A 21,675-nucleotide genomic window follows, 5' to 3' on the forward strand; every position below is an offset into this window, starting at 1 on the left:
TCTTATCAAGAAGTTTGATCTCCTTAGCCTATGTTAAAGTTTATAACTTTCACAGAAATGGTTTGTCTTCATTTGTGAGGAATGTCTTGGTGTTATATTCCATAATGAAAATACAACAGATGGAATCAACCAGGCAATGCACCAGATCCATTCCTATGTCCCTCAGCATTCATCACAAGGAAAGACTGTCTACAACAAAGTAGAAGTTGTTGGAGACCAACTGTCCGTAAAGAGAGGTGTAAATTGCCTGGCGTCACTGGCCAATGGTTTTACTCCCGATGAGAGGCTTGATGGCTTACATTTAGAAATTGCTGACTTGCATGCTGAGTTAAAGTTCCTTTCTGTAAGTTCATCTTTTCATGTATCTTCCCTTTACAGTGAAACTTGTTGTCAATATTACTTTTCCGCTTGGTACATGGAGTGTTTATTATTTCCCAGTACTGGGCTGTTTATAGTCTGGGCTTATAAGGATCGAGAGCACTCCTTCTTTGGTTTGGCAATGTAAGAGGTACTTTGTTACCAACCATTGCAATTTGAATTTAGATTTTGACAGTAATGTCATGTCTGTGTTAATTTCAACAACTGTTTCTTGGGATATGTATTTATTTGTAGTCTTTCCATTTGCAGTTAATCTATGAAAGGTTCTACTCGACAGTGTCTGCCAATGACAAATGGACCCTGTTTGCTGACCGCAATTCATTAAATCGAAGAAATGTAAAGGCTGATGCACACCATGCTTACGCTCCGAACAAGCAGATGTTCTTGTTGGCAGTCAAGGCTCAGATTGTGGCTAGTGCTATGAAGATTCTTGGCATGGTTGAGATTGATGGAGTACCAACAGTGCACCGCTACCCAAGAGATGACTCCAGGTACGACAAGATGGCCAAAAGCATTTACTTAAGAAATATTGCCTCACTAATTGTGGATCAATTTATTGTGGACGAGAAGTCTTACAACAGTATCATTGATCAGGCGCTTGAAGATCATGACATCCAACAAGCCCAGCAAGCCCAGATGACACCAGATGGTCGTTTCCCTTGCAGATTCAGGGGATGTGACAAAACATTCCGATAAACTTCAGTTTTGGTCAATGTGTAGTATTCTTGGATAAGACACAAGCCCTTAACCCCTAAGAGTGCAAATTGGATAATAGTGCCTTAACTTGGTAATGACATTATGTCATAACCAAATTTTTATCACCAGTCTTGTCATCAACATTAACAAATTTTTGACACCATTCTTGCCTTGAAAAGATCTGTATTTTGAAAGCAGTTGTTCCGCCCCTATAACTTTTGGAAGTTTATTGCATGACACAGGTGATACATTGTATGCAAGATAACTCTTTATTTTGAGAAAAAAATTCCTCTGGAGTTAAAGGGTGGACTCTCACAGTGCTGAGGGTGGGGGTGGGGACTGGTAACCTTGCAATGGACCAGCATCCCGTCAGGAGTGGTAATGTTCTTAGTTGCTTGAAAAGTTCATGAAACCAGGATAGTTGTGATGAGCTACTAGATTAATTAATAATTGTATTTTTCAATCCAGAGTGCTACCTAAGAAGACTGAACCTTTACTCTTTTTAATGAATTTTTTTTTAGCAGCACCCCACACCAAGAACTTGCATTGCATCCCTCCCTTTTTTAAAAAACCTTTCATGTACTACAAGTACAACAATGTTATTAAGCTTTTTTTAGAGTCTTAATTGCATGATTTATTTGCCAATAAAATATTTATCATTTTTTAGGTACAATGGACAGCATCGTCGCAACCATGAGAGCTCACATGGGCTCTTCACTGATGATCCCCCCGCACCCCAAAGTGTGCAGCCTTCATCATCGGAAGAATCTGATGATATGTTCAATTATCAGTGCAGTCTCATGGACCATGGTCTACTGTACATAAACTTCACTGATGCTGTAGCTGACGGTGATGGGGACCGCATCATGCGCTGCTGGAAGTTTCTACTACTTCATTTCTATAGTGATGGGGGAAGCAACAAATGTGCTCGTGAAGCATTATATTTCCAGCTTCAACAGCAGGCCATTTTAAGTCCACGACAGGCCTATCGGCAACGCTGGAACCGCAGTGTCAGCAATCACGGGGATAGAGGTAAGAATGTCCCCACTGACCTTGAGGTGGAGCATGACAATAACTCCATAAAAGAAGGAATGAAGAAGTTGGGCACTAATCTTACACATGCAGCAGCAGTTACAAGGGTAGCTCGCATGTTACCTGTTGCAAGAGCAACAGTGCTCAATGTATCAAAGGAGTGTAATCTAATGGAGAGGTCTGGAAAACATTTTGTTAAAACCACAAGAAATGATCTGATAAGAATTGTGAACCTACCTATCCAAGCAGATGCATTCCAAGAAACACCTGGCAGGCAGTGCAAACATTTCAGAAAATTTCCATGATCACCCCTATGTGGTTTGCAAATGGGAAAGATGTGCAAGTGGATAAACAGGCACAAGTACGAGCTACAGATTGGAGGTAAAGCACGATGAGCTTAGTTATCATGGTGTCAATCATGAACTTTATTTCATATAATTGTGATCTCCTGGTCTATGCTTACAACCATATCAGTGTCAGACTAAACACCTATATGAATGCCATATAGGCCCTTTGCAGCTGGGGTCACGTGACCACATTTTTCCTAGAAAATTTTTATATTATGGGCTATAACTTGAAGAATACTAGAAATAGAAAGAGTGCATCAAAAATATCCAAATGGCCAAGTTTGAGGCTCCTGGCATTAAAGATTAAGTTTATATGACAGTTTGAATTTGGGGAATTTAGAGGATTTGTATAGAAAATGTTGAAACTTTTTCCATACAAATCTCCTTATTTGTTTAACATAAAATCTCATTCTTTAATAATGAGGGCCTCAAACTTGGCCATTTTTCTATTGTCGCCATTCTTGTTCAATTTCTGGTATTTGTTAAGTTAGAGCCCATAATTTTCTCTCAAGTAGGTCACATGATGTTCGAGCTGCAAAGGGCCTATTGGGCTCACATGGAAAGGATAGGTATATACTTATCAGTTGCCTGTAGTTGTCAAATACAAATTGATACATGTCAGTATGTAATATGGCCACTCTCATTGCTCCAACGAACTGGTGAGCTATCAGCTTAATTAATGCGCAGACCTCTTGTATGAATGTACTCTGCCTGTTTGGTCTTTAACAACTAAACCAATACATATGTAATGTAGGGAATCTCTTACAAAAATGCTTACCAACCAGGTGCAATGAGAAGTGACTCTATAGAGGCCAGAATTTTTTTGACTAAGGCATTGGTATCATTCTTAAAGTTATCTTTGAAATGGCACTACATGTAGTTTGAACATTTTTCTCTTACCATACAAGTATACGCAGTGTAAAGCATGACAACAAAAGGTGTATGGCATTTCCTTTATTAAACAAAATCAGATGTACATTTAAGTTGTAAGAAGGGAGAGCACAACATTTGAGTTTACACTAATAATTCGGAAATAGAAATTTATTGTATATATCTAGTCTTACAGGTACTGAGTGAAATCTCTATACCTCTTTCGAAATAACTGCCCTTGGTGGCCTAATTTGCAAGATTACTAACTGGAATGGCAATGCCCATTTATGTAAAAGAGGAGGTACATCTTACTTTATTTTTTGTTGATTAATAGCTAAAATTCATCCCTCATAGGTTTCACGAATCGAGTAAAAATTACAATTAATAAAACTTATGAATCCACTTGTTGTAAGCATGGAAAATTATAACATACAGTGAGTCAAAATTACTGCGTTAGTTAGATCATACTATCCAAGAATTCTGGATAGGCAAGCTGTTGATCATTAAATACAGATGGCTCTTCAAACAGAGTTGAGTCAACATCCCATTCAGATATGTCCAGTATTTCCATGAAAGATTGGTCATTGCAAATTTCCATCCATTCATCGGTGCTTTGGTTAACTGAAAAATTATCTGAGTCAGAACTGCTCATTGGCACCTCCACATCATTGAAAATGGACTGAAAAATTTCCAAAATAGAAACAGCATATTGTTTCCTTTGCCAGAAGTCGACATATTTCATAAGACTTGAGATAGAAAAGATGGACACTGCATTGTCAATGGCTTGTTGGACTTGATGAGTGCCAAATTCAAATGGTTTTGTATGGCATGCTAGCTTCACAGCATTTTGCTGCCCTGTAGCAGCAATGCCTTCTGTCACAATTGTTTTCTTCAGGGCATTAGGTTCTGTCTTAAGAGAGAACATTTGTTCATGTGATATTGTCCTTCCTTTTGCTTCCTCTGCGTTATCAATTGGCAAATACAAATCCATGTCACAGTAACCACCCAGACACTTGCATGAATTTGAGCAAATATCACAACACAAATGTCCAGGTGGGCATTCCAAATTGCAAACGGCAAAGTACTTCAAAATAAACTGTCTACGACAAGTAGAAGACTTCAGGTATTTCTTCATGTCCACATCTGCGGCTTTGGCGTTGATACCATTATACAACAGAATGGCATCACTTTGCTCGCCATCTCGTCCACACTGTCCACTCTCCTGCAGGTAAGGGTCAATAGACTTGGATGTACCGAAGTGTATCACCCGTTGGACTCCCTTGCAGTTGACACCCATTCCATAGGCTATGGTTGCAATTAGAATGCGTACACATTTGCTGCTGTCTGCAAACTGTTCTAGTACATGGCTTTTTACACTTTCTGGACTGCCAAAATGCATCATTTGCCCAAGTCGATTGCGAGGATCCACTTCCCCATCATACATAGATAGGCCCAGCTCTAGTTCAAACATGCGAAATAAAAGTGCACATTGTTTAACAGTTTGGCAGTAAATGATCGACCTTGTGGTATCCGTTCCTTTCAATTTTAACTCGTTGACCAGACAACGGAAGTTTTCCATAATTGGCAGAGACTCGTCCAGTTTTTGAACTGGTTATCTCTCATTCATTTTGTTTGGGCTCTCAGAAATTTGATTTGGGTTCCGTAATTCCACAAGGTCAAATATTTTCTCCTTCGTTTTCTGTGTGGCAGTCGCAGTAAGTGCGATAAATGGGACATCAAGGAGTGATTTTATCTCATTCAAAGGAGAATACGAGACACGAAAAGCTAAACGATTTTTGTTGTTGCTTGAAGTGCCCCATTCGGTAACACAGTGGACTTCATCCACAGCCATGCCAATCAAACTCTCCTGATAAATTTCGCTTTCAAGCGTATTTCGCCAACTTTCCGTTGTAAGGGCAGACTCTGGAGAAAGGTAAACAAATGTAAAGTTCCCTCGCTCGATGTCCTGCAAAATTTTTGGATCTTGCTCTGGACCTACAAGAGCAGCTTTAAATCCAAGAGAAGATAGTTTCTTCACTTGGTCCAGCATAAGCACTAAAAGCGGACTGATGATGATGATCACTGGGTTTCTCTTCCAATGAATCGTCGATACATTCTCATGCATCCACATGTGGACGAGTGGTGCCATTTGAAATATTAGCGACTTTCTGATCCAGTCGGCAAATTGACAAAAACTTCCCCACCGCAGAGTAAACTATAAAGAGCGTGAAACTGGCTTTCTTTTAACAATGAAACATTGAACATTGGATAAACAGATTGAACGCAGAGTCGAAAAATTTCCAAGGAAGGACGAGATAAATTCTCACGATTGGCAGCCATATTGGTTATGAGTTTCGCACATCACAACACTGAATAATTATAGGGCTAATTATGCAAAATTGTTCGATCAACCAATCAGCGCTCCTGTCCGGATTCAGGACAAATTTACGTCATCAGTATGGAATTTCTGGCGGCGAGTCGCAGACGTCTCTCTTCGCGTTTCGCACGTAGTAGCGGGGGCGAATGAGAGGCAGCTGTATTCGCAGGCTAATAAACATCTGAATCATCTGAGTTACGACTTGGGGACTTCAGTCCTGCTTGGTGACTTGCTCTTGTGAAACCGACTAATGAACTAAACAAAGCCAAAAGGAGGCTAACTTATAGTAGTTCAAGGTACAAAGTCTAAACATCTAAACCATAAAAGGCAAGGATGTGAATCTGTAACACACTAAAACAGGATACGTGGGAGTAGCTATTATACAAAAAACTAAGGTGTGTAATGAAACAAGAAAATTCAGGAAAATAACTAAATGATGATTAATTCAGAATAATTAAACAATGCAAAAATAATTTGGACTTGAAACTAAAATAGACTTAATGTGACCTGGTCACACATTGCCTGGTTTTGCTTTCTCTTAGCAGTTCCAAGCATCATAGTGGTTACATTAACACTTTGCTTGTTGAGAGCTGTTACTGAAAGGATATCATGTAGTTTTGCTGTTGCATTGCTCAGCAACTCATTAGCTGCTTTCAAGTCTGCTTTTACTACTTCTTCTCGCATCAAAGTATCCTCACTCTTTTGGAAGGACTGTTGATTGAAATTTTTTTCAGGCTACCTTTCTTTTTGCAACTGCTTAAGTTGCGCACAAACTGCGGGTATCTGTTACGCCACAAAATGTAATAGTAACGCAAAATGTAATAACTTTTGATGTAGAATGTAATAGTAACGCAAAATGTAATAACTTTTGACGCAAAATGTAATACCAGGAAGTAACGCAAAATGTAATAACGCGAAATGTAATAGTATTTTCAGTCGGTCTTTACAGTATGTTGGGAGGGGAGGAACACAGCATCTGCGATGTTGCATTTTACCTGGAGGTTGACTTTGATTATTTGTCTGCAGATATTTGATTTCTGCCGAGCTTCACTGAGGATCAAAGGATTATCCAAGTGACAGATCTGTTTTGAAACTAAACTAAACGAAGATAGTTTTATTGCGAATCACCAGACGTTGTTTTCAAACCAACGGAGCAACGAACAGTAACAAAAAAGTTTTTTACATGTCAAACAACAATTAAAATGCTTTTAACAGAAACTTCAACTCTTTAGTTATAGAAATTTGTCAGTACATAATCTAACGATGAACCGCTGTCTTTGATCCAATCGTCCACAATCTGAAAACCCTCAGTCATACACATAACTTAACTATAACTGAACCTTTAGCTTCTTAAACTTAAATTTTAACTACCAGTGCAACTGGCTGAACCGGCAAGGAGGACAGATTAATTTTTTTTCCAGTCAATTTTTGATACTGAAAACCATCCTAAGCCGCAAGCAACAAGGCTTATCTAGGCGTTTGCCCAGTTACTAGAGTTAATAAGTTGCCTTAATGCAATTACTGCACCACTGTTCTTTCCTTTCATTTTTATAATCGTCCGCAAGCTGACGTGGCGTATATTGGAATAGTCTTCTAACCCTGGAATGTAAATCTGGGGAAGGGGAACACTGTCCACCACTCGCTGAAAAAAATCTTGAAACAGCCCTTAGAGACTGACGCATTTGTGGAGATGTCTTTAATGTTGCTTTAATAACTTTTTCTAAAACATCCGGATTAAGGTAAGGAACACTTTCAGCTTCGTCTACCTTTTCGTGCGCTTGCGTTTCGCAATTTTTATCACTGGCGTCTTCATCATCATCGTCTTCTTTCCCAGTTTCTCTATTGCCATGCGGGAGCTCTGCTTCATCCATGAGAGAGTGGCAAACATTTAGCTCGTTTGCAGCACTTGTCTCTTGTCTATCGTCCACCAAACATACGTAATGCTCCCCCAGCTCCTTCTGCAAAATGGCCTAAATAAAAGGTGGCAATTGGACACCCATTCACAGGGGTAATTGTCTGGGTAACCAAAGTACCGAGTGTGGAGTAGATTACAAGCTGTACGTTAAATAGATTAGCTATGGCTTGCAGGGTTATATGGTCGCCATAAGTTCCATTACGTGCCATTGATTGTAGATACTGCGTCCATGATACCCCAGAGAAAAATTCTAATGGAGTACCATCTGCAGAGTTTGGATTTGATTCTAGAAACAACACTATCTCGTTTCTTAATGTTTCTGCTGACCGGAATATGCCCATTTTTATAAGTTCATGGCATACTGCAGAAAACTGACAGTTGCCGTCCTTGGGTAGGTCAAAGCTAATTAAGAAATGAATCTTAGACTGCATGTCGGTGAATTTCTTTCTTTCATTTGAGAAAGGAATAAAGTATTTTTTTCTATTTCTTCTTGCTGCTTTGGCGGGCAATTTTAATGTTCTTTTTTCATTGTCGTGCTTGTTATATATTGACGGAAATCCATTTTCTTAAGGTATTTGAAGACTTGGCCGGATATGTAAATTTTACTTTGTACTTGCAAGTGCGCAAATTCCTTTTAAGTACTCTAGCTGGTAAGACACATCCCTTACTACATGACTTCTTCGCCGTCGGGTAACGAATAAGAACCTTTTCTCCAATGTCATAAACTGATGGAGGATTGTTCCTCAGTCCTTTTTTAATCATCCGACTCTCGCATCTCTTACTGGCCAATGCGGCGGCCTTGGGAATTCTCGTTATTTGTAGTTTATGGGACTTGTAATCTTTAGGAACCGACGACGTCAATCGTTCGTACTCTTCTTCGTCAACGTTCCATTCTTGTGCTGTAGAAGCCCCTGATATATAATTTTTTTCTGAAGGGTTTCCGTCCGTAATACACTTCAAAGGGGGACTTCCAAGATAACTCCTCCTTTGGTTCACAATTCAAAGTTCTTGCATAATCCGGTGAGCATTTTATCCAGTTAACCCTAGTCTTGCTCATAGACAATAAGTCATACATCACCTTCTTCTTAAACGATCTGTGGGACCGTTCGATTTTCCCCTGTGATTGTGGGTGGTATGGACGCCCTTTAATTATTTTAATACCAAGTTTATTGCACAATTTTTTAACAGCACCGTCGAATTCCCGTCCCTGATCATGTTGAAGGACACTTGGAGGACCATGCTCTTTGTAAATTGTAGACATTGCCTTTGCAATCGAGCTGCTTCTTTTTCCTTCCAGTGGAACAAGCCAGTGGTACCGGCTAAACACATCCAGTAATGACAGCACATATTTAAAGGCTCTTCCCCTTCTCTTTACAGGAGTACTTTCCATACTTACTAAGTCCACTTGATAACGGGTTTGGACAGATCAAGCTCGATCGTATCGGCTTTAGAATAGCTTTGTTTTGAAATCGTACGTTTAGCCGTTGATGCAGACGAGACTTTCCAAGCACACATCTTACATCTCTTTCACCCACGCCACTGCATACGTCTTTTAAATGGTGGTAGAGTTTTCTCACACCAGATCCTTTAGTTTCTTTGAAAGCTTTCGCTACTACTTTCGATACAGTTGACTTCCGTAAAACTGGCTTACCATCAAAGCATACGTTGCCTCTTTGAAGAGATAAATGGCCACGGTTCCGCCTAAAGCGTACGATAGCAGATTTCTGTTTCGTGCTCCTTTGTTGCAATGGGACGTTAAATTCTCTTTTCAGTAGCTCAAGAAAAGTTCTGTATGTCTCGTCGTCATGTTAAGGTATAGCATGTATATCAAGCACATTGTTGGCAATAGTTACAAGAAGAAACGCGGAACACAAGAGAGTTTTAATGGTCGATCTTAGCAGGACATATAATAGCAATAATATTTGTCCATACAGTAAAGTAACGTGGTATTTAGTTTCAACTTTCTAAACATAAACACCAATCAAAACTGCGTTGCTGGGCAAACTCAAGTTTTTTCCACTGCGGCTCTAAGCCAATCAAAAGTGCATTGCTCGGCAAATTTGTCATTGTGTTTTACCGTGGTAAATGATCCTTTTCCCGTGAGAAATTTGGTGTGGTGCATGTCACTGTACTTTCCCGAGATAAACTTACCATGGAGAATATCCATTGATATGTCAAAAAGAATAAAAAAAGCTCCCATAACAGTTAACGTGGTAAATAAATAGGGTTTTTCGATACCCAAGGCAAGAAAGCCAATCACGATATTTCATTTGAAACCAACAAGAAGCCGCAAAAAAATGCTAATTTAAACAAGTCTCTTTTGCTTCGCGCTATTGTTGATATATCAGATTTCACGTTAAGATGGAAGTTACAGGGAAGAGAAGAAGAATTTCTCCAGCTTCCTCAATTCATGTTAGTAGTCACTCCCCCCCCTTCCCCCGCCACCACCACAACTTGGAAAATGTTCCGCCGTCCTTGATAACATTAAATCTTGCCATATCGCCAGCGATTATTTCCCCTACAACTACTGTAGCTCGAATGAAGCCATCATAAACAATTCACGTGTAATTGCATGTAACAACGGCTTTATTTAGCGTGGGAAATGACTTTTAAAATGGTCAATCATCGCGTACTTCTTTTTTGATGCAATTTGAATCAGCAGAAATCAAATATCTGCAGAAAAATAATCAAAGTCAACCTCCAGGTAAAATGCAGCATCGCAGATGCTGTGTTCCTCCCCTCCCAACGTACTGTAAAGACCGACTGAAAATGCTGTTACATTTTGCGTTACTTCCTGGTATTACATTTTGCGTCAAAAGTTATTACATTTTGCGTTAACAAAGTTATTACATTTTGCGTTACTATTACATTTTGCGTCAAAAGTTATTACATTTTGCGTCAGTTATTACATTTTGTGGCGTAACAGTCTCTTTGTTCTATTTAATCTTTCATCTGCAGTTCCATTATATGTTCATTTATTCATCCTTCACCGACATCGACATCGCAGAGGTGATGGGTTCGAATCCCCTGCAAGCCTGAATTTTTTTAAGGTCAGCTTTCTTTTCGCAACTGCTTTAGTTGCGCAAGTTCTCAAAAAAAAAAAGGAGTGATGTAACTCAAAATGAGACGAATGCCACTTCTAAAAACAAGGAAATAATGCACTTACAATGAGGGCCATGAACTGCTAAAAATTGATGATATGGTACTTACTTTAAGGTTACTGATGTTTCTCATTGCAAGACTTCTAAATAACAAATAACCATGTTCCTCATGAAGTGGTAACAGATGTAACACAGGTAAATAGGCAATACTGTGTGTGCAACATCAACTTTTAATCTGACATAATATAACCACCATTTAAAATGTTTTACATCTTTCATCTTTAGATGTACAGCAGTGAGTTGATAAAAGTGTCAATGTTTAATTTCCACCTCCACACAGTTCATTAAGAACACCATCACACTGACAATATAACCCAACAACACCCACTTCAAGTTAAATCTTGTTTCACATTTGCCTATGTACTTAAGTGTCCAGCAAAGTGGCTTGATCAGTACTTATTGCTTGATACAAATTCTTCAACAAATGGTGTAGCAGCATTTCCTTAAAGTCAAACTGAAGTTTAAACTTTTCATCAAGAAAACATCTTCCTGCAGATTTGCTAATAGTAAAATCAAATGTGCAGCCTTCCTCTTGAGTTGCTCTAAAGATTCAAGCTTCTTGCTTCACAGACTTGCCTGTAATTAAATGTCCTTCGTAGTGGCTTCGCATCCAACACAAATTCTTCAAGAAATTGATACAAAAGCTTTTCTTTGGTATCATATTGTAGATGAAAATAATAAGTTGCCAGCAGCAACAAGCCCTTTTAGTAGTCAAGATTTCCTTCGATTTCCAGAAAAATAGCGTGATCTACCACAACAAACAGCTGGCCTGAGTCGTTACTAATAGAAGCAGTTGCGTCATTTTGAGGTGACTCAAATGCAATTAGTCTTGCAGCATTGCTCATCACTTCCTTCTTGATCAATTCGTCCACGTCCCCACTGACCTTAAAGGACAAGGGAGATATTCCTTTATGATGCATACAACATTCCTTGGGAGAACCAGTTGTGAGTTTACATGGAGATGAATATGTCAAGACTTAAGGGAATATTTATTCGACCCTATGTTGAGAGTTTGTGGAAAACACTTTCTCATGGTAAACTCAGGACGAAGGAATTAAAACTAAGCATCTCACTTCTTTTGCATCCCACTTGTCTCCAAACTTTCCCTTCCATATCAACAGCTTTAACTGACCTCAAATTTATGAAATGTTTGCAGCATTTGTTGCTCTTGTGTAATAAACTCTCTGCCATACCAAGATTTGTTTCCTTATTAAATACCATTGTACAGCTGGCTTTCTTAACACCCAGGGACCAGTTGATCAATCAATGCATGATTATCTTAGGCCTGATTCATACGTCAAATTTCTGCCATGTGGAATTCAGTTCAGTTAAGTGCGGCAGAAATGCGACTGTTGATTTATACGCCGCATTTGTGCGGCACTTAATTCAGAGTCAATACTGCAGTGTCTGTAAGTCAGCAGTAAATATGATAAAGCTAGAGTATCCAACACGGCGGACGAGGACGCCAATATACGTGAAGGTTTTATATTTTGCAAAAAATTCTCGCAGGTGCGAGAAGAAGGCGGCTTACAATGCAGCAGTATGTGTTGCAATATGTCCAGCAGAGGCGAAGGTTAATATTACATCTTATACTTTTGGTTGTGCTTCTTTTGTCTCGAGAAAATGCAACAGTTTACCGATCCTGCCTTCGACTGCCGAGAAGTACAGGTTGGTGGGACGTTGTTTGGCATCAGTACTCGGATGCTAGATTCAAAAAATTATTCAGAGTATCAAGAGCGACATTCCTGTTCATTCTCGGTCGTATCGAACACGACCTTGAACGAGAAACCATCACTGAAGAACCTATATCACCAGCTTACTGATTAGTAATCTGATTGTACTGCCTTGGCCGAGGCGGCTACTTCTATACCATCGCAGAGATGACTGGTCTGAGATTGTCGCCTGTGTATGGTATAGTGAGTAAAGTGTGTAGAGCAATTGTTGATAATTTATGGAAAGAGTGTGTGCAACAACATTTCCCAACTGGTGAAGCACAGTACAAGGAGAAGGTTTTAGATATGGAACAACTGTGGCAGTTTCCATATGCTTGGGCGGCAATCGATGGATGTCATTTACTTTTAAAGTGCCCTGCTGGACGAACTTGGGCAAACAACAGACAGATCAAGCCGGTCCATTGTGTGAGTTTCATTAGCGTCACGTTTCCAGAAGTCAATTAGATATATCCAATGAAATCTACATAGATATGCCAGTATACATACTTATTAACACGCATTAAACCATTCAAACGAAGAAATCACGCCGAGTGATCAGTAGAAATTATTCCTGCTTGGTCTTTGTATTACTCAGTTGGACAGTGTGTTTGCGCTGATCGTTTAACTCAGTCAGTATGAAAAATCAATACCTTTTTTTTACACATGCGCATCAACACTGAAGATTCTGATCTTGATCTTGTTTTCTTCCCCAATGCGTACAGCGATTGGTTCTGATCGCAGATTTCCGGCAAGCTGCATCAAATAGGGAATTTCGGTGAACTTCAAGATAGAATGTGCCAGCAGTTTTCCGACATCCTTTTTCTTTATTGCTCTTGAGAATCTCGCTCCATAGGCGTTGCATGAAGTATGCAACTCAGCTTTCTGATATGTGGCCACTTATCCTGCATCTCCAAACTTCGCAAGTATCACTGTTATTCTCTGGTGGCTTGTTATTTTCCTAGGGCTTCTATCGGACCTGATTTCGTCCAAAGTAACCTTGGCATCTTTCCTTTCTTTCTTTGCTTGCGCATCATTACCATCTGTTGATGGGTGGCAGTTTTGTTAATTTGTTGTTCTCGTCGCAGATCCTTTAGAAACTGTTAGATACCCATGTTAATGTAACGTGTGACCACCTCGTGGAAGACATCTGAAACAATTCCCTGTAAGTAAACAAAAACGTTCGTGTTGAGTGGTATCATGCATTGTACATTGCACCTGTAACAATAACTGCATCTTGATTAACTGAATATGCGCGTTCAATGTAACTGTCTAACAAAATTTGCTTGATACGAGGGCTAGGAATTCAAGATAATAAGCCTTTCTGTCAAAGACCGGAGATATAAATATACTATGAAATATTACCAATATAGGATGATGTTGCAATTTCCAAAAGTCTGATTTGAACCCCTCTTAGACGGTATGAGAAAGTTACAACCCCTCTCTAATATTTCCTTATTTTTCTTTAATAATAATAATGATAATAATAATAATAATAATCATAATAATGTCTTAATTCATTCGATACTGGATGACAGGACATGGTAAGGAACTGCGACATGGGTTCCTAACATCTTCAATTTACCCACTTCTTTGTTAACACGTTCACGAGTGCTAGGCATAGGCAAGTACAGGTTATCAATGATGTACTTTCTTGATTTCTTCATTATGCGGGAAGCCATCCAACCAGTGACGTACCTCACCTTCGCCCTTCCGGCATCATCCATGTCTTCTACGTTGAATGGGCTGTCATGCTCGGCTGTCTTGCTTGAACGTGTCACTTCCACAATTATGTGGAGAATGTTCGCAAATGCTCCATTAGCCAGATTGGCTCCCAGACTTAGCATTGCTTCAGAAAGTTCTTCTTCTCTTTTCTCAAACACAGCTTTCAACAAAAGGTGGTTTTCTTTAGACGCTTTCCATGCCATACTTGCTGTGCAATTTTCGCAAATTGTGGTCTTCGGATTCTTGTTCCTTGCGCATTTTCTGGGCGAACAAATTTCTTCAAACTGTCGGCTATTTTCTTCCAAACAATTTCGATATATGTCCGCATGTTGCTCAATTTCCTGTCGCTAGTGACCACGTGTTCAATAACCGCGTTTTTATCCTTAGCGAAACCATCACAATCTGCTAGTTTTAAATTTTCTTTGTCAGATAGTAGGAATGACTTATAGTCAAAATCGTCAGGGGGGTCACTAAAAAAGCTCACATTCTCATTATCACTTCCCTCTCCAATTCCCTGATGTTGAAAAACCACCTCAAAATCTTCACCCAACTCGTTCGAACTATTAGCCACAAATTCGAATACATCCGGCTCATTATCATTGCCCCGCTGTTCTCTCTCCGCTTGGGCATTGCTTACCACGCAACTGCAACAATGACAATTTGCTTCGAACGGCTCGTCCGGCAACGAGTTCACCTTTACAATTTCTTGCTCTCTACTTTTCACATGGGAAGGATGAAAGTCCACCACCTGCACATCTTCTGCCCTTTTTACGCGTGATAGGGCAGTATAAATTAGACCACAAGTAAATTCGTACGAGGAGTGAAAACACACACCACTCAGTTCTTGACCTTGAACCTTGTTTACTGTTGAGGCCCAGAATAACCTTAGGGGGATCTGACATCTTGTTCCAACAATTTTTCCATCTCTGTCGTAACTTGCCCATGTTCTTCTTTCAATTCTCACCGGCACACCGTCAACCTCAATAAGGGCGTCCTCACCATCTTTTTCGATGAAAACCCCCCTTGTACCGTTGTGAATCTCATCGGAAATGTTATAACGAACTATAACTGGGGCTCCAGATTTAAGATAAATGCACTTGGCCGCTGGGCAAGTAAGATTTTTTACGTTACCACCGTCTGAAGCCATGAACTCTTCTCTTGGCCCATCAGTAAGGTAAAGTTCTTGTGCATTATGTGCATCCGCCTCTATATTAGTGAGGTACAAATGAATTGGCGATGGATGGTTTACTGCATGGTTTAAGCGATTTATTATGAAGTGTGCGGTATCTTCATTACGCTGACCAATGTACAGGTCGTCCAGTACAGTGACCACTTGTGGGTCCCGCTCTTTGTTTTGACAATGAATCATGGTGAGTCGCACGGTGCGAGGAAGCAATCAATGGTATATACAGGATTCGTACATTGGATAACCTTCATCAAACTTTTCAGGAACTGGTTTTAGTTGGAGATGATCTCCTACACAGATGACCTAGTTAAACGGAGTGATTTCATTATTATTTTTATTATTATTATTATTATTATGAATTTTTCTATGTTTACGAATTAATACAGCTATACAAGTCGACATGCGTAAACTATACGCTACGATGTGTTAATACTATAAAGCTAAAACTAAACATAAAACCTATTTAAAAGTCAAGACAGATAAAATAGAAATCCTAAAAAAAAAGAGTATTTGAGAATCATTGTCCGGATCATTTTTTTCCCGGTTTTTTTACCCTCCCCTACCCAACCCTACCCAATGAAAAACGCCGTGTCAGGCTCAATTTTGGCGGGAAATAATAAGAAACGTCTGCCGCGCATTGCAAAGAGTTCACAGTAGACTAAAATGAGCTGGCATGCGTGAATACTGTGCATGAATCTTCAGAGGAAAAGATCAAAATAAAGTTCCACATGTATGAAGATGCCCTCATTAACTCTCGTAAAGCAGCAGATGTGTCTTTCAACAGTGTTACGAGGCTTAACAAGACTTCAATACCTACTAAGCTTGTCTGAACACCGATTCCATAGACAGTAAGCGTTTAATACAGTTTGATTTGAGATTTTCAATCCTGAATTAATATGAACTTATCGTTAGGTTAACTTTGGTTAATAATTGTATGTATGACCTCTTTGCATTCATTTGAATATACTTGAAACCATGGTTGGAAGAAACATCGCATTTATTTACAAGCTGGTCACAAAATTTACAAGATTTTTAACTTCGTGTGGACGCCAGAGGAAACGAACTTTCTTGCATCATTTTTGCCATAAAAACAATATAAAACAAAGATAATTCTTACCTGACAACCGCCAAATTGTTTGCTGTTGTTTCTGCACATGCAGGCGATCTCGTGAAGTATTTCAAGCAGTCGAGAGCTTCCCATTGAGCACTCGTCCCATATAATCCTGTTTGTATTTGAGAGGGCCGTTTTCACCCACTGTTTATTGGCTGCACTTTGAATCGCTTGTGATGTTGGAGCACTAGCTGTACCAATGCCCAAAAAAGAATGAACGGTCACAGCAAAGTTGGATTTGAGCCTCGCCCATTTCTTATACACGTCGCAAGCCATTCCCGTTGAGCATAACAACTGAACATTCTTTCCTGATTTGCGAAGTGTGTCCGCGATCACACAAACAATGAATGATTTTCCAGTCCCAGCCTTTCCTTGGATAAGAAAATTGTGCCCTTCTGTCGATTTAGTTAAACAATTTTTCTGCTCTCCTGTCAAGCTGTTTTCACCTCCCTGAGCCATCTTTTTTGCTTGCGCTAGTTTTGCTTACGTAATTTTTACTCCGAGATCGATATATAAGAAGCTTGTGTGCTGAACTCCAATGAAGAGAATCGGACTTTACGATAAACAAACGTAATTTAAAGAGATCATTGTTTAATTTCCAAAACAGAACAAACTTTTAATTTGGTGAACTGAAATTCGACTTTGGTATTATTTGCGACTGTATTTGTTTGCGCGACAAGTCGGCTGAAAATTTATTTCCAGTCACGGGCAAATTGTGACTAAGCAGGCAGAGGTGACTGTTCATAGCTGTCGTGCAAAAACATCTTTGGCAGGTAGGAAGAGGTGACATTTCGCTCAAGATGCCAAGGTAACTGGCCGCAGCTGTTGCCAAAAAAATGCACGGAGCTAAACCTATAAAAAGGGAGCTTAAATGCAGGCTCAAAATTGTTTCTTCTTGGGATTCTGACAGGTAAGTGTGTTCCAAAATTATCCAGCTTTCGTTTGATACGAATTTGGTTGCAAAGAGGCAAACAAGCCGAACGTTCAAAGCTATTTTGCCGAGTGTGTTCAAAATTGTTTTTCGCGAAAAAGTTGCCTCCCTTGTCAATATTTATATAATTATAGTATAGTCAGCAGAGCTCAGATCCGCTCGCGCACAACTCAGTACACGACATTAGTGCTGTCGCGTAAATTTTATGCAAATGAGCACTGTAGAAAACCACAAGAAACGAACAATGTAACATATAAGTCAATAATTTATCAATTTATTTCTTTTTCACAACTTTTGTGGACTCCCTGTGGATCCTCTTCTTGGTTACAAAACCGCTAAAGCCTTGTTAGAAGATCGATTTGGAAATCCATTTAAGGTCGCTATGGCGTACTTGAATGAAGTGACCAATGGACCACAAGTAAGACGCCATGACTCGAAAGCATTGCTGGCTTTTGCAGACAAGCTCAGAGACTGTACGAATGGCCTGGAATCTATTGGATACTTGGAGGAAATAAATAGCGCCGACAATCTACGACGAATTGTTAATTGGCTCCCGTTTCACTTGAAGACAAAGTGGATTGAGGTTGCATATAGTATTCAGCAATCCGGACAGCGACCCAAAATCAGTCATATCTCCCAGTTTGTCACTACTAAAGCTCGAGTTGCCAAAAATCCAGTGTTTGGAGCTTCGTTAAATGAAGGAAAGGAGAGAAGTAACCCCAGCATGAGGCATCCAAGCACAGCTACGAAGATGACTACCCTTGCGACTCAAGGAAGTCCCAGAAATCTAGAAGCTACTACTCCACGTTATGAAAGAGCAAGGGAGGAGCAGAGACTGCCTATCAAAGACAAGACTACTTCCACTCCAAGAAAATGTCTTGTTTGCAACAGGATGCATCAGTTGTGGAACTGTAAACAATTAAAGAGGAAGTCGTATGGTGATCGTATTAAGATAACACGTGACGCCAAGCTCCGTGGGAATTGCTTTAAAGTCGGTCACATGACCAAGGGATGTATGCTAAGAAGTGGCTGTTACGTCGAAGGCTGCAGTATGAAGCACATGACAGTTTTGCATCCTCCAAATCCTCCCTCGACCTCTTCGCCTTCCCAAGCAGCACATCATTCTGCAATAGATCCCAGTGGTAGCGTCAACGCCAGCTCCGATATTATTGCTGCTCAGAATCACTTGACTGGGGCCGGCGAGCACGATTCAAAGAGCAATTCAGCCAATAGAGTACGTTTAAGGATCGTCCCCGTTAGAGTATGTGGCAAACCGTTGGACAAGGTGATCGAAACCTACGCGTTGTTGGATAACGGATCTGATGTAACTCTGTGCAACAGAAGTTTGGTTGAGCAGTTGGAGTTAGAGGGAAAACCAAGAAACTTCTTGACGACTCAAGAAATGAAGAACAGTCCGAAAAATGGCCTTGAAGTGCAGCTGTCTATCAAATCAATTCGCGGTGACTCAAGTCTAGAAGTACCAAAAGCCTGAACTGTCGACCACCTAAACATATCTGAAAGCAGTATTCCTAAACATGGAGACGTGAACTCATGGCCCCATCTAAGTGACATTGAATTCCCAGAGCTCAAAAGCAAGGAAGTCAAGTTGCGCATAGGATGTGGCGTTCCTGAAGCATTCTGGGTGATGGACGAAAGGCGTGGCGGAAGAGGAGAGCCTGTCGCTATCAGATCCCTGTTATGTTGGACTCTCATAGGACCGGCTGAGAGAGTTGAGCGACAGAGCAGTTTTCATGTGAACTTTGTGAAATCACAAATCTGGAGTGAAGAAGATCCTTTACTACTACAAGTGAAGCAATTTTGGAAGAATGATTTTGCAGATTCCATATCCAGTTCCAAGGTGTCCATGTCCATTGAAGATCAGAGGGCGCTCAGGATCATGGAGGATTCTGTTCAGAGAGTTGCAGGACGTTATCAAGTGGCCTTCCTTAGAGACACATACCTCCCTTTCTCCCTAATAATCGCGTTGCAGCTGAGCAATGGTTGTATCTGTTGAAGAAAGATTCTTGAGAGAGCCTGAGTTCTTTGCATCGTGCAAGGCATCCATGAACGACTACATCAAGAAGGGTTATGCTAGACAAGTTCCGGAAGAACTGCTTCACCCTAAGGGAAAACCGTTGTGGTACCTGCCTCATCACGCCGTTCAGCATGCTCACAAGGCCAAGCTCAGAGTTGTGTTTGATTGTGCCGCTCGTTATCGAGGTGTCTCCCTGAATGACCAACTGTTGCATGGCCCAGATTTAACCAACAACCTCTTTGGGGTACTTAAAAGATTTCGCCAAGAATTGGTGGCCCTGGTTTTTGATGTAGAAGCTATGTTCCACCAAGTCAGAGTAGATCCGAAAGATCATGACGCCTGAAGATTTTTATGGTGGCCCGATGAAGATTTATCAAAGTAGCCAATTGAATATCAGATGGAGGTACACCTCTTTGGAAGTACGTCTTCACCAAGGTGCGCTAGCTTTAGCCTCAGAAACACTGCTCAAGACCAGAGTAGAGATTTCTCCTCAGAAGTTATCAGCACTGTACTGAAGAATTTTTATGTGGATGACTGTTTAAAGTCCGTGGCGTCTTCAACTGTGGCCAGAAATTTGAGAAAGGAACTCACAAAACTGCTGTCCAAGGTATATTCAGGTTGACAAAATGGTTATGCAACGACAAAGATGTCTTGGATAGTATCCCAAGGTCCGAGAGACCATCGTCTGGACCTCGATTTGAATGCTGGGGTCCTTCCGGTTGAACGTATCCTAGGGGTCCAATGGAATGTGGATGCAGATACGCTAACCTTCAAGATTACTGTAAGAGACAAACCCCCAACTCGCAGAGGCATTTTGTCCGCAACCAGTTCTGTATATGACCCGCTTGGTATTCTGGCACCGTTTATTCTTCTAGCGAAGAAGCTGATTCAAGACCTTTGCAAGAAAGGCTATGGCGGGGACTTGCACATAGGCCAAGACGAAAGCTTACGCTGGGACGGATGGCTCTCAGAACTGCCCAAGCTCTCGTACATTGCGATTCCACGCAGCTTTAAGCCAATTGATTTTGCTTTTCCAACAGTTACAGAGATCCACCACTTCGCTAATGCGTCGCAGATGGCGTACGGTGCAGTTTCGTACTTGAGATTCATCAACGAAGCCAAAGAGATCCACTACAGTTTTGTTACAGCAAAAACACGTTTGGTTCATGTCAAGCCGATAACCGTACCTAGGCTCAAACTATCAGCAGCAGTACTTGCAGTCAGACTGGACCGAACGTTGAGATAAGAATTAGAGATAAGCATTGACAGATCAGTCTTTTGGACAGACTCTACAGCAGTCTTCCAGTACATCCGGAACGAAAACAAAAGATTCCAAACCTTTGTTGCGAACCGATTAGCAGTTATTCATGATGGTTCGAAGCCTTCTCAATGGAACTTTGTGGATTCAAACAGGAACCCTGCTGATGATGCAAGTAGGGGGTTGACAGTTGAAAGACTGCTAAGTCAGGGCAGATGGTTTCAAGGACTTAAATTGGGCAATTCCAGAAAATATCCATACCCAACAACGGACGGCTTCCATGTTTTCACCCCCCCTTGCCTTCGGAAATTCCAAAATGCGTTACCCCCCATGCCCTCAGAATTCCATAATCGTGAAACCCCCCCTCCCCTTCAGAATTTCCGGCTTTTCTGGGAAGTAGATTTTCGACTTTAGCAACGTCTATATGAACAAACGAACATGAATTTATGCCTCTTCAGGGCTGTGATCTAGCGGCGCTAGGCGACAAGCTTTACTCTTCAGCGAACCTACCGCTAGTGGCCAGGCTGTGAAATTTTCTTTTTAAGTCCGAATTTGGCTATAATAATAGACACCATTTACGGCAGTTTTACTTCTCTTTGTTTTCTTGTGCCATTCAATTTCTTTAGGAAAAGAAGGAAACTAGAACAACGCATTGGATGAAAACAAAAATTATTTCTTTTCACCCCTTGTTTTATACACGCACAAAATCCATAGAATGTCTGGGATCCCAGGATTCCTCGCATGCTTCAGTCCTCTTCAGTTTCTGAACCAAAAATTCAATTAAATTGTATTTGTGATTCCAGGCGCTATCAAGAGAAAACTTGTGGTTTCAATTACCACATTACGAATACCTAGTCTTAACTATTTCAAACTCTTATAGCGAGGAAGAAGAAAATCCCATTGTCAGCAACATTGAAAACAACTTTATGCAAATTTATCAGTGA

The 21,675-nt window shown here is 40.4% G+C and overlaps 1 protein-coding gene and 1 pseudogene across 1 annotated transcript; one reads left to right on the forward strand and one right to left on the reverse strand.

Moving 5' to 3' along the window:
- Window positions 1-2,501, forward strand: part of LOC146488661 (uncharacterized) — a 3,236-nt pseudogene extending 735 nt beyond the window's left edge.
- An 11,515-nt stretch (window positions 2,502-14,016) lies between these two features.
- LOC146488662 (ATP-dependent DNA helicase PIF1-like) lies at window positions 14,017-17,142 on the reverse strand. Its single transcript, XM_085119221.1, has 2 exons — window positions 16,514-17,142; window positions 14,017-15,699 (listed from the first exon to the last, which is right to left on the reverse strand). The coding sequence occupies exon 2, from the start codon at window positions 15,577-15,579 to the stop codon at window positions 14,374-14,376; it is 1,206 nt and encodes a 401-aa protein (XP_084975347.1). The 5' UTR covers window positions 15,580-15,699; window positions 16,514-17,142; the 3' UTR covers window positions 14,017-14,373.
- Window positions 17,143-21,675: the final 4,533 nt, after the last annotated feature.

This window comes from Pavona decussata, unplaced genomic scaffold (assembly GCF_977016875.1).
Source record: "Pavona decussata unplaced genomic scaffold, jaPavDecu1.1 SCAFFOLD_9, whole genome shotgun sequence".
Lineage (NCBI taxonomy): Eukaryota > Metazoa > Cnidaria > Anthozoa > Scleractinia > Agariciidae > Pavona > Pavona decussata.

Excerpts from the sequence above, each read along its gene's own strand:
- LOC146488662 (XM_085119221.1), bottom strand. The coding sequence starts at position 15,579 with ATGATTCATTGTCAAAACAAAGAGCGGGACCCACAAGTGGTCACTGTA.